Source organism: Aquarana catesbeiana, linkage group LG03, assembly GCF_042186555.1.
Source record: "Aquarana catesbeiana isolate 2022-GZ linkage group LG03, ASM4218655v1, whole genome shotgun sequence".
Lineage (NCBI taxonomy): Eukaryota > Metazoa > Chordata > Amphibia > Anura > Ranidae > Aquarana > Aquarana catesbeiana.
The window spans coordinates 84,050,271-84,065,732 of record NC_133326.1 but is presented as its reverse complement, the minus strand read 5'-3'; the positions used below and the strand labels follow the sequence as shown (position 1 = coordinate 84,065,732).

Below are 15,462 nucleotides of genomic sequence, written 5' to 3'. Positions count from 1 at the left end.
GTTCATAGATCTCTTTTTAATCATAGAAGATTTAGTATGGCTTCTTTGAATGGAGGAGGGGGGACGGAAAGGGCAGGCATGGTCGGTACTCATGAAGAGCGCTTATGACAGGTCCCTGGGCTCTATTAATGCCTAGCACACAGGAAGATTACAGCAGCAGGTTTAGAGGGAGATCAGAGGAGAAGGATTTCAACTAATAAAGGAGCCAGCAGCACAAAGTACACATTAGACTGATAGCAAGTCATGTCCCTTGTGGAGGAGTGGCTAGTGCAGGTGCAGTCGATGCTATGGCTGCTGTGTAGGAGGGGTGTTGGAGCGCTGGAAGTAACGCAATCGTTATCCTCTTCGTGATCAGTGAAACAATAAAGTGGAAAAATAGGAGACAGTTTCAGGGGATTGTATACACCTTGTTGCAATTAATTCCTTGTGTGCCAGCAGATTTTAAAAATCTATTTTTTTGGAGTTCTTGCTTAAAAATGTCTGTCTGGGCACCAAAAAAAATATTTGGTGCATTGCTGCAATACATGTACATTTCTCCTTATTTTATCCATTTAAACATGCTACAAGTACAGAAAAATGCCTACTGATCCTGTCAGAAATCCAGTGACCTCCTAATTTTCTGATTGATGCTGACACCACCGTGTCTCTGCTGTACTGAGATGCGAAGCAGTGTTGTCAATCCTGACTGGGTTCTCCTCTGCTGGACTACAAAATCCACACCCCTCTACTCATCTTTATAACATGAAGCGAAAGTGTTCTGTAGTCCAGCAGGGCAGAGCACAGCTTTGTATTTACCGCTTTAAATTGGACAGAGAGACATGAAGTGGAACTTCCCCTTTAAGCCCCGTACACACGATGAGATTATCGGACGAATGATTATCTGTTATTTTTTGCATGCAAATCTCAGATCGAATCTGATGCGTTTACTAAAGTCACAAATTCTCGTACGACAGAATAAAAATTCGGAATTGATGTCATGTGTTGTACTGCATTAGTATTGCATTTTCGAACGACCACTGTACTGATTAGATGAAAATCGCACGATCTGGCATCGTACGAAAATTATTTGTCGTGCATGTCCGATCAAATAATATTGGATGAACTGTCCTGATCGGCTCTCAAAAGTTCTATACTAACGATCCTATTATCGTACGATCGCTCCGAAATTTTTTTTGTATGATTTTCTGATCATGTGTACCGGGCATTAGGGTGAAGTTCCTCTTTAAGGGTGGGTTGACATGTTTGTGTGTGTGTGTGTTAGCAAACCATTCCTTTGAACAAGGCTGCCAATATACCCGTGGTATGGTAACGCTACAACACAGGTGCATTGGGGGGGTAATTCAAAAAGAATGGCGCCACGTCACATCAATACGTGCATTACCATAACGCAGAAGGGATTCAGCCCAAAAAAAGGAATCCCTTTTGACTATTGCCAGGTGATTTGTTGGCAGTGCCCACTTCCACTGTGAAATGGTAGGTGGTCCTTTGGACCAGTTTTTGTCAGGTCACATTTACTAGATGAAGTGAATGTCTTAGCCAGCAGAGTGAAAAATTGCATTCACACTGGGAAGAGTGGATTTTCCATTATTTGTTCATCTTTATTAAAGTATTAAAAATAGATCTTACTATAAAATTAACTCTTAGAAGTCCATTAATGTGTTTTTTTTGTTTTTTTGTTTTATCAATTTTAATATTACAATTGCTTAGTTTTGTGTTGCACATGTTATGCCATTCTGAAGCTCTCGGAAATGGATTTAAAAGATCTATTAGACGGTAACTGGAGGGTCTCTGCTTCCTTTGCAAGTACGCCCTCTTGTGGACAAAGGAAGAATTAAACTATCATACAACAAGCCATGGGTCTTATGATAGTCCCAGACAATCGGATATCTCTCCAACAGTGTTTGGAGAGACATTCGTCCAACCTCAGAGATTCATGTACCTTCCAGTGTCTCATAACTGCTAAAATTAGTTAACATGGATAACAGGGAAGGATCAGCCCATTGCAACCCAGAAACCAGCTGTAAAATTTCTGTAAAAACGGGGCTCAAGAGCATCTCCAGGGCATTCTTAATTGACCCAATATTTGCCTGACTCTTGCAGAAAGCTGTTACATAAAGTACATGATTGGGTCATTTAACTGGAAACTTTCACAATTCTATATAGAAATGTTGCAGTTGAATTTTTGGACAAGACTGATGACAAGACCTCAATGAAAAATGCAAAACAGAAACTAGTGCAAAGCGGTCAATTATTAGATATATGAATGACTTACTCTTTTTTTCCCCCGGTTCACACTATGAATTGCACAGGAATGGGCTGCGCATTCACATGCGATTCAGTGCGGTGCGATTTGAGTCCATTTTGAATGGGCTCAAATCGCACTGCATTGAACCAAAAGTAGTGCATGCACTACATTTGAAAACGCACTGCATCCAGATTATGTGGTATAAATTACCATGCAATCCAGTGCATTTTGGGATGTCATTAACTTTAACATTGACACCCGCCGCAGATCGCAACTGCAGTGCATTTTGAACACGGTCCGGGACATGTGTACGTTTACATGGGTTTCCCGCACTGTGTTTTATTGTGAACCTAGCTTATTTTTTTTTCAGTCTACCCTGCATGCTTCTGATCAATATAAAACTGGCACATGATGGAGCACCTAAATTAGGTTTTCTGTATATCCATCTTTCTCAACCAGGGCTACTCCAGAGGCTTCCAGGGATTCTTGAGCAATGAACAATTTCTGTCTTTCAGATGGATAACCACCAACAGTGATCTTTTTATTTGTCTGTAAGGGGGAATTCTTCCCGTTGACCACAAATCTAAGGAGCATTCTTCCCACGGACCATCACACTAATGTTCAATAGGCTGTAGATATAGCAATTATTAGCAGGGGTCCCCTGAGACTGGAAAGTTTATTTAATGGGTTCCTCCGTGTTAAAAAGGTTGAGAAAGGCTGTTGTATACAATCAGCAAGGAGCAAAAGCACAATAATAAAGTGTATCTAAACTCAAGAACAAAAAGAGGAGATAAGGGGCCACTCTATGCAGTATCCTTGCCCAGAGCAGAAAAACACAAACCTGTATATTTTAATAAAAAAAAAAAAAAAAGTAGTCTTTACAAATGCCTTAACATTTTGAACCTTAAAAATTTTTACTAAAAAAAAGACGCAAAAGGGTGATGCAAGCAATAGGTTGATTTCACAAGTCTGAGGGTGATGAATGAGTGTGCAGGATCCGAGTTCTGACCACCATCCTATTATCCAAACAAAATTAATGAGCAGCATTATCTGAAGAATTTACACAGTGATATGGCTGTTAAACTTTAATACTTCTAAAAAGGCCATACACCCACTTTGTAAGCAGAATTTTTACTTAGAAAACGTTATATGTTGGTACTGTAGGAGTAATTTGACTTTTAATTCCTTTGTTGTCATGGGTGGAGGATCTTAAAGAGAAAATTGTGTATTTGCTGTTGGTACATACTTTAGGTGGTTAATAAAAGGTAAGTTCACCTTTTGGAACATGTGACATGTGCCACCCATAGTTAGGGTGGAACAGGTAACCTGTTCTAACAGCTGCAACCTCAGCCCCCCCCCATATCAGCAGACAGGCATACTTTCCGGGCGCCCACTGTCACTGCTTGAAAAAAATGTGGCCTTTTGTGGCTGTCAGCCTGTAGTTTCAATGAACTACTATGGCACTGTTGAGCGCTCTGGTAGTTCATTCATATTTCCTGTCAGTCTTTATCTGCCTGCCCCTACCAGGTACTGTATGAGCAAACGGATAAACTGACAAGTCTGCAGGAGTGCTGCATAGGAACCTGCTGATCGCAGGTGTAATGCTGTACAGGCTCCAAGTAAAAAAAAAATAACTAATGCTATTTTTTTTTACCTGCAAAAAGATGTGTATTTGTTTATTTTAAAGGTAAACTTATTCTTGCTTACTGGGCACTTAAACCCCCCTCCTACCCAGACCAATTTTCCGCTTTCAGCGCTGACGCACTTTGAATGACAATTGCGCGGTCATACAACACTGTACCCAAATGACATGTTTATCATTTTTTTACACAAATAGAATCTTCTTTTGATGGTATTTAATCACAGCTGGGGTATTTATTTTTTTCCTAAACAAAAAAAGATGGAAAATTTCGAAAAAAAAAAAAAAAAAAAAAATCATGTTTCATAGTTTGTTATAACATTTTGCAAACAGGTAATTTTTCTCCTTCATTAATGTGCACTGATGAGGCTGCGCTGGTGGGCACTGAAGGGCTGCGCTGGTGGGCACTGAAGGGCTGCGCTGGTGGGCACTGAAGGGCTGCGCTGGTGGGCACTGAAGGGCTGCACTGGTGGGCACTGATAAGGCAGCACTGATGGCCACTGATAAGGCGGCAATGATGGGCGGCACTATTGAGGAGGCGCTATTGGGCGGCACTGTTGAGGAGGCGCTGATGGGCGGCACTGTTGAGGAGGCGCTGATGGGCGGCACTGTTGAGGAGGCGCTGATGGGCGGCACTGTTGAGGAGGCGCTGATGGGCGGCACTGTTGAGGAGGCGCTGATGGGCGGCACTGTTGAGGAGGCGCTGATGGGCGGCACTGTTGAGGAGGCGCTGATGGGCGGCACTGTTGAGGAGGCGCTGATGGGCGGCACTGTTGAGGAGGCGCTGATGGGCGGCACTGATGAGTGGCGCTGGTGGGCACTGGTAGGTGGCATTGGAAGGTGGCACAGATAAGCTGGTAGGAGCTCTCCTTGATCGGGACCGATGTCCCTCTGAGAGCTGCTGGTGATGAGCTTTTTTTTTTTTTTTTTTTTTTTTTTCTCCTCGCTGTCAGCTGGAGGAGAAAAATTAGCCGATTACTGGCTCTGTTTACATCACATGATCAGCTGTCAACTGTGGGATAACACATTAATTATTTTTCTTTTTAGGCCAGCTGCAGATCCACGCTTATTGTGAGAACCCAGACATTGTGATGTGCGGAAATAAATGTGATCTGGAAGATCAGAGAGCTGTAAAGGAAGAGGAGGCCAAAGAGTTTGCAGAGAAATATGGGTGAGAAGTTCCTTCCTTGTATTATTACAGCTGATAGGCGGCGCAACTGTACACTATGACTGATTTGAGTAGACCACAGGATGCAATAAACACTATATGTACTTTCTATGAATGGTTCTTTAAGATTCATGTACCTGTTCCATCAGGGTACATGAATGTGTCACTTGCAAAGGCATTTTTTTGGGGGGAAGAGCGAGGGAATTGTAAAGCATGTCTGACACTGTTTATGAATTGCCCAGATTGGGTCAACATGGCATACAGGCAATGATCATTTTCTGAAGCAGAAGTAATGGCAGCCTTCAAGCTTTTTTTGCACTGGTTTATTTGTAAAGGAGAGGTACGGGTTATAAAAACCCAAACATACTCACCTATGTGGGTGCAGCATCATTCCGATGCTGCAGCAGTCTCTCCCGGGCTCTAAAAGCGAAAACTGAGTGATCATGTGACTGCTGATCAATCAGTTTTAGGTCTTCACTGAGCAGAGAGGTGATTGTCAGTCACCACGCTCTGCCCCTCCAGCGCTCACTGGAGCACTGGGCTGTGAAGGGTTAGGAGCAGCAGGGTTGGGCTCTCAGCAGCACGCTGAGAGGCTGAGCCAGCTGCTAGTCAGGCATCTGAGTGGATCCTGACATTATTGTTTGGATCCCTGCAAAGCCTAGAGGGGCTTTGTGACGGGTCACAGGAGTGCAGAAATAAGTGTACTGCTGTGACCCACAAGAGCAGTAAAGCCAAAAAAGCTTTGGCCTACTTCTCCTTTTAAGGGTTTATTAGTATAAAAGTCGTTAGTCCATGCTCTGTGTCTTTTAGCAAACACCTCTACTAATTTTAGAAGTCTTTCCAAAGCATATAGATATCATATGTCCCCTTTAGCTCAGTCTCTGTAAAACCTTTTCTTTTTGTGTCCTTCCAGAATCCCATACTTTGAGACAAGTGCTGCAGATGGAACCAATGTCAATAAGGCGGTGGAGACTTTACTGGATCTGATCATGAAACGCATGGAACGGTGTGTGGACAAGTCTTGGATACCCCAAGGGGTGGTACGGTCCAATGGCCACAGCTCTACTGAGCAGTTAACTGATGAGGACAAAGAAAAAGGCAAATGCGGCTGTTGAGACCACCCCTTTCCCCTCCCTCTTTACCAAAATCAGTAACGCTGTTCCTAATCTTTGAACACTGTTGCTGTTCTGAGGTCATGATTTCTAAAATACATTCAAATTTATAATTGGCAGGCAATGTGTTCTGTTCATGTCATCACTTCAGAACTTAAAGTGCATGTCCAGCTTAAACCCTTTTTTTCTTTAAGTTTTGGTAAGAGTGGGGAAGGATCAGAACCTCTGTCGTGTTATTTCTGCTTTTTGGGGTTCTGTTGGAGATCCCTTCACTCATTATCAGAGTAACAACGGTTCCACCAGGCAGAGACTGAAGGAGAATCTGCAACAGGGATACAGGTTGCAAAAAAAAGTTCTAGGGGGTTTTAGCCTTCCCCCTACAACACTAAAAAAAAATTCTGAATGTGTTGCTTTTGCAGATTTCCTTGCTTCTTGTTTGTTGAAACTGTTGTCACAGGGACAGGAAGTGAAGGTAAGTATCTCCAATGGATCCCCAGATAGCAGTAAACACCTACATGGGGTTCTAATCCTTTCCCAGCATATCCAGAACAAAAAAAAATGTTTTGACTAGACATTCACATTGATTTTGCTTTCTTATAGTTTCTGCAAGGTGCACTATGGCTTTATTTGCAAGCACAAGACTTTCTGAAGCCCTGTTGCCCTTGGCTGCGTTAGAATTTATATTAAATGTGGCATCTTTTATAAGACGGCATTCCTACTCTTGTCTCATAGTTTAGGCTTTCCTACATGACTTACATCAGCCCCTTTTATAAGTGTGCATGGCTGTTAATGCATAAATTATATATGCAATTTCTTATGTTTCAACAGGAATTTAGGGCAGAGTAAAAACCAGCAAAAATTCTTCAGGGCTGGTGCTAAGCGGTGACTTTGTATGTGCTTTATGGGACCCTTTTGGACAGAGACAGTTCCACATTGGTCCTGGTGAGACATGCTACCACACAAGAGCTCAAATAAAAAGCTGGGTTGGAAGTACTCCACTTGTTCAATGAATCACAATACCTGTCATTTCCCACTCTTCTTTTGGTGTTAAATTGGTTGGGGGCTTCTTCTGTTCCTTTCTTTTTACATTGATTGATTAGAATATACATGTAGATGCTAAGCCTAGCTGTATGTTTTGCTAAAATGTCAACCTTCCTGCATGCAACCTACATACAAACAAAACGATTGGAACTAAGCGAATGTACTTGAATTTTTTTTAAACTCTGTTTTGTAACATGGTTTATATAAAGATCTTGAACTTGCATTTATACTACTTTTAAAGTTGCTGTTTTTTTTGTTTTGTTTTTTGTTTTTTGTAGATTCAAGTTCCCTATCATGTTAAAAGGATAGGACAGAGATGTAGACCTCTAAAAAATAAAATACATTAAAAAAATGCCTTTTTATAATGAGAGTGTTCAATTTTCAGCAAGTGAATGTTGTACACAATGCTAATTTAGAACACTGTAGTATTAAAACAAGTCCTAGCCAATCCAAACATTTCAAGCCTTTGTTAAAAGCCAGATAATCCTTGTAGCCATTTTTTCCCTAGTCCATACAGTTTTTGTCAAGGGTTAGGTAGCCAGATGAGAACTAGGAAGACTCTTACAAATGGACTGCACACTATAATAAAATCCAGATAAATTCTGTGTTCCATAAATGTCCTACAGTGATACATTTATGACAATTGACTGCAAGCATATAAATTCATCACATGACACTAGTTTTCTTGTTGATACAATTGAAATGTTAATGGGACTTTAAAGTAGAACTATAGGCAAAACAATTATTTTAATTTTGGATGGAGTAAGGGAGGGTTTTTTATTTTTGCCTTCTTTGTCCCATTATGAAGATTTACCTTCATTTCCTGTCCCCTATCCAAAACAGGAAGTGAAAGGAAAACCCTGCAAATAAAGGGAATCTCTTGGAGACCCCCAGAACTGGTGCCCCCATTGGAAAATTTCCCCTCTACTACTTTTTCTGGAAACATCAAATTTGGGATTTTCTTTTCCTTTCACTTTCAATAGTAATGGCAAACAGGATAAATTGAGAGAGGAAATCTCCCTAACAGGGCACAGACAGCAATAAAACCTAGGGTTCTAATCCCTCTCCCCTCTAACCAAAACTAAACAAAAAAGTTTTGCCTTTAGTTGTACCTTAAAATGGAAGCAACATTTTTTTTGTAATGTCGATAGAGTAGGCTGGAGTAAGCCTTGAATCTTTTGGCTCTTAAGGGGGGTTAGGGGTTTTACCAGTTTCTTTGTGGCAGGGAATGCAGACCTCAAGGTCAGATGGGAGGTGTTGGCCATTTGCATCTACTATATGTGCTGCCAAAATTGACATTTTATAGGAAAATGTGAATATTCTAATTTACTAATGTATAGTTTAGAATTTACTGTTGTACAGCTCATTGAGGTTAAGCCGGCCATAGATGGTTCGAATCTCGGCCAGTTCAGCTGGGACTGGGCGAAATTCGATCCTAATATGGACATGTTGATTGTACCCAAGTCGTCCCATAGATCGACTTGGGTTCAACCAGCATGTTTGATTTCTAGCATGCGATTATTGCCAGAGGCCGCTAGCATTACTCACTGTGTTCTCCCGGCAGGGATGCCTGCTCGTGCCCAACCCCCCCCAATTTCCGCCAGGGGAACACAAAAGCGCTACAGCGCCACAAGAGGGGACCCCCCCATCAACACTGTGTTGATGAGGGAATCGAGTGATTTTCTTTCCTGCAGAAAAGAAAATTGCATCGTCAGTGGCCTGCCTTCGACTGTTCAACCTGATGATGTGAAGTTTATAAAGAAAAGTAAACAACCACATTAATGGGATTAGGTGTGTTATGCCAGAGCATAAATTGGCATCCTATTGAAGGTTTGAGTCTTTTGTATATTTTTCTCGAATTAGATTAGTTTAAAGCCCAACTCCAGGAAACTTCAAAAATGACCCCCTGGCAGCGGGGCTGCACCCACGCTGCAAGTGTTAGTTGCTTGAGGAGAAGCACTTTTACTTTCCTCTACTTCCCTAAGCTCCAGCAGTGGAATGTCCCTTGACATCACGCTCAGTGCTGAGCAGTGGACCTCACATTGGCCTTCATGATGTCAGGGAGACTAAGGAGACTTAGACTGTTGGAATGTAGTGGAGAAGGCACTGGACCGATCTACCAGCACAGAGGATCCAATAGGTATATCATCTTTAAAAAGATCCCTAGGCCTAAACGATTAGTTAACCCTTGCGGTGCAGGCTCGGCACCACTGCATGGGATGATTTTTAAGTTTCCTGAAGTTGGGCTTTTATAGTATGTCTATAGATAAGCACACTGCAGTGCCCTTTCTCCAGCATTTATGCGCCAGTACTCACCTCTGAACAAAAGTTCAGAGAAATCTTGTGCCAAATTTATTTTTTGGCAATGTCAGTTGGGGAAAAAAAAAAAGTCAATGATCCAGAACATGAAAGGGAAGTATCATTGCATGTCATTGTATGAGCTTTTCTTGACATTTCGTTGTCATACATTTACCTCCGGACACCACACATAAGGGATCTATATTCTGGTGTGTAAGAACCGATAGTCCGATTTCAGCTTTTAATGGTTTGGTGTTTATCGGTTATTGCCTGTTACACCACAATATTGCAGTTCACACAGTTTTACCCAGAAGAGCTGACCGTGTTTGACTTTTCCACTGGGGTTCTGTCTCTAGCTAATTACAAGCTGAAACCCCACACTGTGTAATAACCTACATCCCCGTGTAGACGCTGTACACTTGTTTTCAGACCTTGTTCCCAATTATTTGATACTTTCCTAACCTAGATAAGATGTAACACAAGGGTCCCGTTCTTGTGAAAATGTTAGTTCTGCTAAATATAGCAAGTCTTCTGCAGGCCTACAGAATAAAATCGATGAGTGCCTTTTTATAGCAATCATCCAAAGGGTATGAGTGTTTTCAGTCTCCGTGTGCCAAATAAATGAAAAACATTTTGTCTTCGGCTACATTCCGAGATGCTTAGTGTTGTCTGTGTACTTGTAAATGAGAATGTTGTTTTGCACAGCTGATATTTCATATTTTACTAGGCTCGGTGCCATCTTGGCTACGAGATGATAAATACATATGCCATTTTATAATGGTCTGAACGTAAAATTTCAATTGAGATTTAATACCAAAATGGCATATTTTTGATGTTCTATTGTGTATATTGTCTTTAACTAGATGTTTTACAGATGAAATATATTAAATTCTGTTATCAAATAAAGATATATTACATTATTATTTCTGTTTCGGGTCTGTATTTATTTCCTGGGGATTTTCTAGCCAAGTCTGTATTTCTCTAGAATGTAAAAATGTTATTGTTCAAAACCCACAGCAGTCGCTTGACTTGAAAGTATTTCACTCTAGCAAAGCAAAACCAAAATAGTATGTAATTAAAAGAAAAGTATAGGATTTCAAAATAACAAAACTACGTACTCGCCTTGATGGATGCAGCATCAGTCCCCCACCACCTCTGAGAACTGAGTGATCAAAGACCTCTAATCACTCAATTCTCAGGCTTCAGAGCGCAGTGATCGTTGGGCTCCATTCGCAAGACTCCAATGTTGTGCCCACTTTGGAGTGCAACTTTGACACAACTTTGGATGGATGGGACTTGGATAAGCATTAGGCTTTGACTAGTGATAATGGACAACTGTTGTATTCTATAACATTCAGGTATGACTTTCATGCAACTTTTGAGGGTTAACATTGAAGTCTATGGCCCTCAAGTTGCATGAAAGTTGGACCAAAGTAGTGCATTAACTATTTAGAAGTCGCTGCAACTTTAAGTCACACATATATGAATGGTTATCATTGGAAAACAAGGAAATCGACTTGTCATGCAAATTTTAATGTCAAAAGTTGCATGACAAGTCGCACAAGTGTGAATGGAGCTTTAGTCACCGCTCACTGTTGGGGGCAGGAGCAACTGGCTCAGGTTCTTGGCAGTGCGCTGAGAGGCTGAGCCAGCTGCCAGTGTGGCATCTGGGTGGATAATGACTGTAAAGTCTGGATCGATTCAGAGCCTAGACCAGCTGAGTGATGTCAGCCAACAACAGACTTTAGCCTGCTGTCGGATGAATACAAGTCACAGGAGTGCAGAAATAGGTGCACTCCTGTGACCCACAGGAGAAGTAAGGCCAAAAGCGCTTTAGCCCTACTTTTCCTTCAAAAGTGTTTTATAGTCAGAGTACAATTTTTTTTTTATTTTATAGCATCAGCATTGTAATATCAATGCAAACAATAGTTGTTATGACAATCAAATTTAGGCTTATGTGAAATCTCTCCTTTTCATGTTGTGACTGGTATCTATTTGCTGGCCATTGCGTTCCACAACTTCCTGGACTCCCAGTTTGTTTTGCAGTCTTTCTGCTTTTTACAATTTCTAAGGACTACATATCCCATGGTACTTTACTGTCTACAAGCAGCGATTCCTTTTCCTATCTCCGCCTCCTGAAACTTCACATCTCAGCACCTCTGTAGTTCAGAAGGCAGGCACTGTGAAATGTGTAACACAGCAGTGGCCATTCACAGGGTATAAGGAGTAGCCTAGAAATAAATTATAATTTCCTTTCCTTCGTACCATGCAAATAAATTAAAATACCTATTCTGTTTTTATTGCTGTCTGTGCTCCTGTTAGGGAGATTCATCCTCTCGATTGTCCTGTCTTGTCCTGCTTACGATTATCATTAAAAGTATAAGAAAATCCCAAACATTGGGTTGTCCCCCCCCGAACAATTAGAGGGGAAATTTTCCAATGGGGACACTAATTCTTGTGACCTGGGGGGCTCCAAGGGATTCCCTTAATTTGCAAAAAAAAAAAAAAAATCTGACCGGCATTAAAACTCTCCTATACAGTGGGGAAAATACTTGGGGAAAAGACCCTGAAACTGAGCTGCAGCACGGTGGTTATGACCATACAGCGGTTTAACAGGACATGCTCAGCGGTTGTCTTTGGGAAATAGACATATGAGTGCTGCCAGCATTGCTGCAGAGGTAAAGGGGTGGGGGGGGTCAGCCTGTCAGTGCTCAGACCATACGCCACACACTGCATCAAATTGGTCTGCATGGCTGTCATCCCAGAAGGAAGTCTCTTCTCAAGATGATGCACAAGAAAGCCTGCAAACAGTTTGCTGAAGACAAGCAGACTAAGGACATGGATTACTGGAACCATGTCCTGTGGTCTGATGTGACCAAGATAAACTTATCTGGTTCAGATGGTGTCAAGCCCGTGTGGGGGCAACCAGGTGATGAGTACAAAGAAAAGTGTGTCTTGGTCTGGGGCTGCATCAGTGCTGCCGGAACTGGGGAGCTACAGTTCATTGAGGGAAACATGAATGCCAACATGTACTGTGACATACTGAAGCAGAGCATAATCCCCTCCCTTCGAGGACTGAGCCGCAGGGCAGTATTCCAACATGACCCCAAACACACCTCCCAAGAGACTTTGCTAAAGAAGCTGAGGGTAAAGGTGATGGACTGGCCAAGCATGTCTCCAGACCTAAACCCTATTGAGCATCTGTGGGGCATCCTCAAATGGAAATGTGTAAAAACCTTGTGAGCAGCTATGTTAATTAAAAAAAAAAAACAAAAAGCTGCACTTCTCACACTACCTAAATATGTGGTGATACAAAAACAAATGCGTGCAGTGCTAAGTGAACATAGAATTCCAATAAATGTGAAAGTGATAAAATATATCCCTCCTCAAATTGAAATCCCCTGTATTAATCAAATGCTCAATGCAATTTAAAAATCCTCAAAGTGCAATGTGCTATAACCTTCTCATGAAATCCGAATATCTTTCAATGAAATATAACTGATAGAGTGCAATATGTTTAAACAGTGTTCTTATAACAGTCAATTAAATAATGAACAATGTGATAGTCCGTTAAGTGGTGAATAGAAATAGATGCTGTGAACACGCAATCTTCACTCTGATCCACCTTTGTGCAAATAACAATCTGTATTCTGCCCTCCACTGGTTGTGCCCTCACCTTTTAAGGCTTAATAAAAAGCACTCGTGATAGTAAACAATCCTCTGGAGTACTCCTCCTATTGTTCCTCCTTCCTTTTGGATTATGACACAGGGATGCTCCTTCCTGATAGTTACTAGAGATCTCCACTCACATCACCCACATGTAAAGCAAAACTTGCAAAAGTGCTTTATCTTTTTAAAAATTTATTGAATAAACATGCACCATATATACACTCGCATTTTTCATTTTAAAAAACAGCCTTTTTATCAAACATCCTATGTGTGGAGACGATAGCGTCACCTTAGAACTGGTTCTGCAGCTCCAGTCAGCCGGGTCCCCTCCGTCCGTCATACTGAGACATACTTTCCTAATCACTTCCTCGTACGTCAGCTCCTCCAATGGAAAGTGGAGGAACGCAAGGTCTCTTACATCCACCAGCTTCGTGATGTGGTCATGGAGGAGTGGAAGAGGACTCCAGTGGCAAGCTGTGAAGCTCTGGTGAACTCCATGCCCAACAGGGTTAAGACAGTGCTGGAAAATAATGGTGGCCACATAAAATATCGATACTTTGGGCCCAATTTGAACATTTTCACTTAGGGGTGTACTCACTTTTGTTGCCAGCGGTTTAGACATTAATGGCTGTGTGTTGTTATTTTGAGGGGACAGCAAATGTACACTATTATACAAGCTGTACACTCACTACTTTGTAGCAAAGTGTAATTTCTTCATTGTTGTGACATGAAAAGATAGAATAAAATATTTACAAAAATGTGGGGGCTGTACTCACTTTTGTGAGATACTGTAAATGGTATAAATTGAGTTGCAGTTTAGTGAGTAAAATAAGTATTTGATCCCCTACCAACCAACAATAATTCCGGCTCCCACAGACTGGCTACAGTATGTGCTCATGTGGTACATTAGTCAATTTAAGAAGCTGCTCCTAATGACAACTCATTGTGTGTATAAAAGACACCTGTCCACAGAATCTCTTCCATTCAGACCTCACCATCATGGGCAAGACCAAAGAGCTGTCAAAGGATGTCAGGGACAAGATTGTAGACCTGCACAAGGCTGGAATGGGCTACAAGACCATCAGCAAGAAGCTTGGTGAGAAGGAGACAACTGTTGGAGCGATTATTCGCAAATGGAAGAAATACAAAATAACCATCAATCGCCCTCGGTCTGGAGCTCCATGCAGGATTTCGCCTCATGGGGTAAGGATGATCCTGAGAAAAGTGAGGGATCAGCCCAGAACTACACGGGTGGAGCTTGTGAATGATCTCAGGGTAGTTGGGACCACAGTCACCAAACAAACCATTGGTAACACAACGCCACCGTGGATTGAAATCCTGCAGTGCCCGCAAGATCCCCCTCCCTAAGAAGGCACATGTACAGGCCTGTTTGAAGCTTGCCAATGGACATCTAAATGATTCAGAGAAGGATTGGGAGAAAGTGCTGTGGCCAAATGAGACCAAAATTGAACTCTTTGGCATTAATTCGACTCGCTATGTTTGGAGCAAGAAAAATGCTGACTATGACCCTAAGAACACATCCCTACAGTCAAGCACTGAGGTGGAAACCTAATGCTTTGGGACTGTTTTTCTGGTAAAGGCTTACTTTGCCGCATTGAGGGACCAGTGTACGGGGCCATGTATTGTAAAATCTTGGATGAGAACCTTCTTCCCTCAGCCAGAACACTGAAGATGGGTCTTGGATGGGTCTTTCAGCATGACAATGACCCAAAACACACCGCCAAGGCAACAAAGGAGCGGCTCAAGAAGAAGCATATCAAGTTCATGGAGTGGCCTAGCGAGTCTCCAGACCTTAATCCTATAGAAAATTTTTGGCGGCAGCTGAAACTTCGAGTTGCCAAGCGACAGCCAAGAAACCTTAAGGATTTAGAGAAGATCTGTAAAGAGGAGTGGACCAAAATCCCTCCTGAGATGTGTGCAAACCTGGTAACCAACTACAAGAAACGTCTTACCTCTGTGCTTGCCAACAAGGGTTTTCTCCACCAAGTACTGAGTCATGTTTTGCTTGGGGATCAAATACTTTTTTTGACTCACTGAACTGCAACTCAATTTATAACATTTGTATCCTGTGTTTTTTCTGGATTTTTGGTTGAAATTCTGTCTCTATCATTTAAAATACATCTATGATAAAAATTATAGACCCTTCATTTTTTTGTAAGTGGGCAAACTTACAAAATCTGCAGGGGATCAAATAATTATTTTCCGACCGGACTCTAAAGTAAAAAAAAAAAAAAAGAGAATGTGGTCCCTTCATTTACAGTCTATAACC

The 15,462-nt window shown here is 41.7% G+C and overlaps 1 protein-coding gene across 3 annotated transcripts in view; it reads left to right on the top strand.

Moving 5' to 3' along the window:
• The window catches only part of RAB27A (RAB27A, member RAS oncogene family), a 170,166-nt gene extending 159,740 nt beyond the window's left edge, over positions 1 to 10,426 (top strand). For 2 of the 3 annotated variants that reach the window (XM_073618757.1, XM_073618756.1), the window contains 2 exons: positions 4,932 to 5,055; positions 5,966 to 10,426. In XM_073618757.1, coding sequence (XP_073474858.1) covers positions 4,932 to 5,055; positions 5,966 to 6,167 — 326 coding nt within the window. In that variant the 3' untranslated portion in view covers positions 6,168 to 10,426. The remainder of the gene's footprint in view (positions 1 to 4,931; positions 5,056 to 5,965) is intronic. The other variant, XM_073618758.1, reaches the window with a different exon arrangement.
• Positions 10,427 to 15,462: the final 5,036 nt, after the last annotated feature.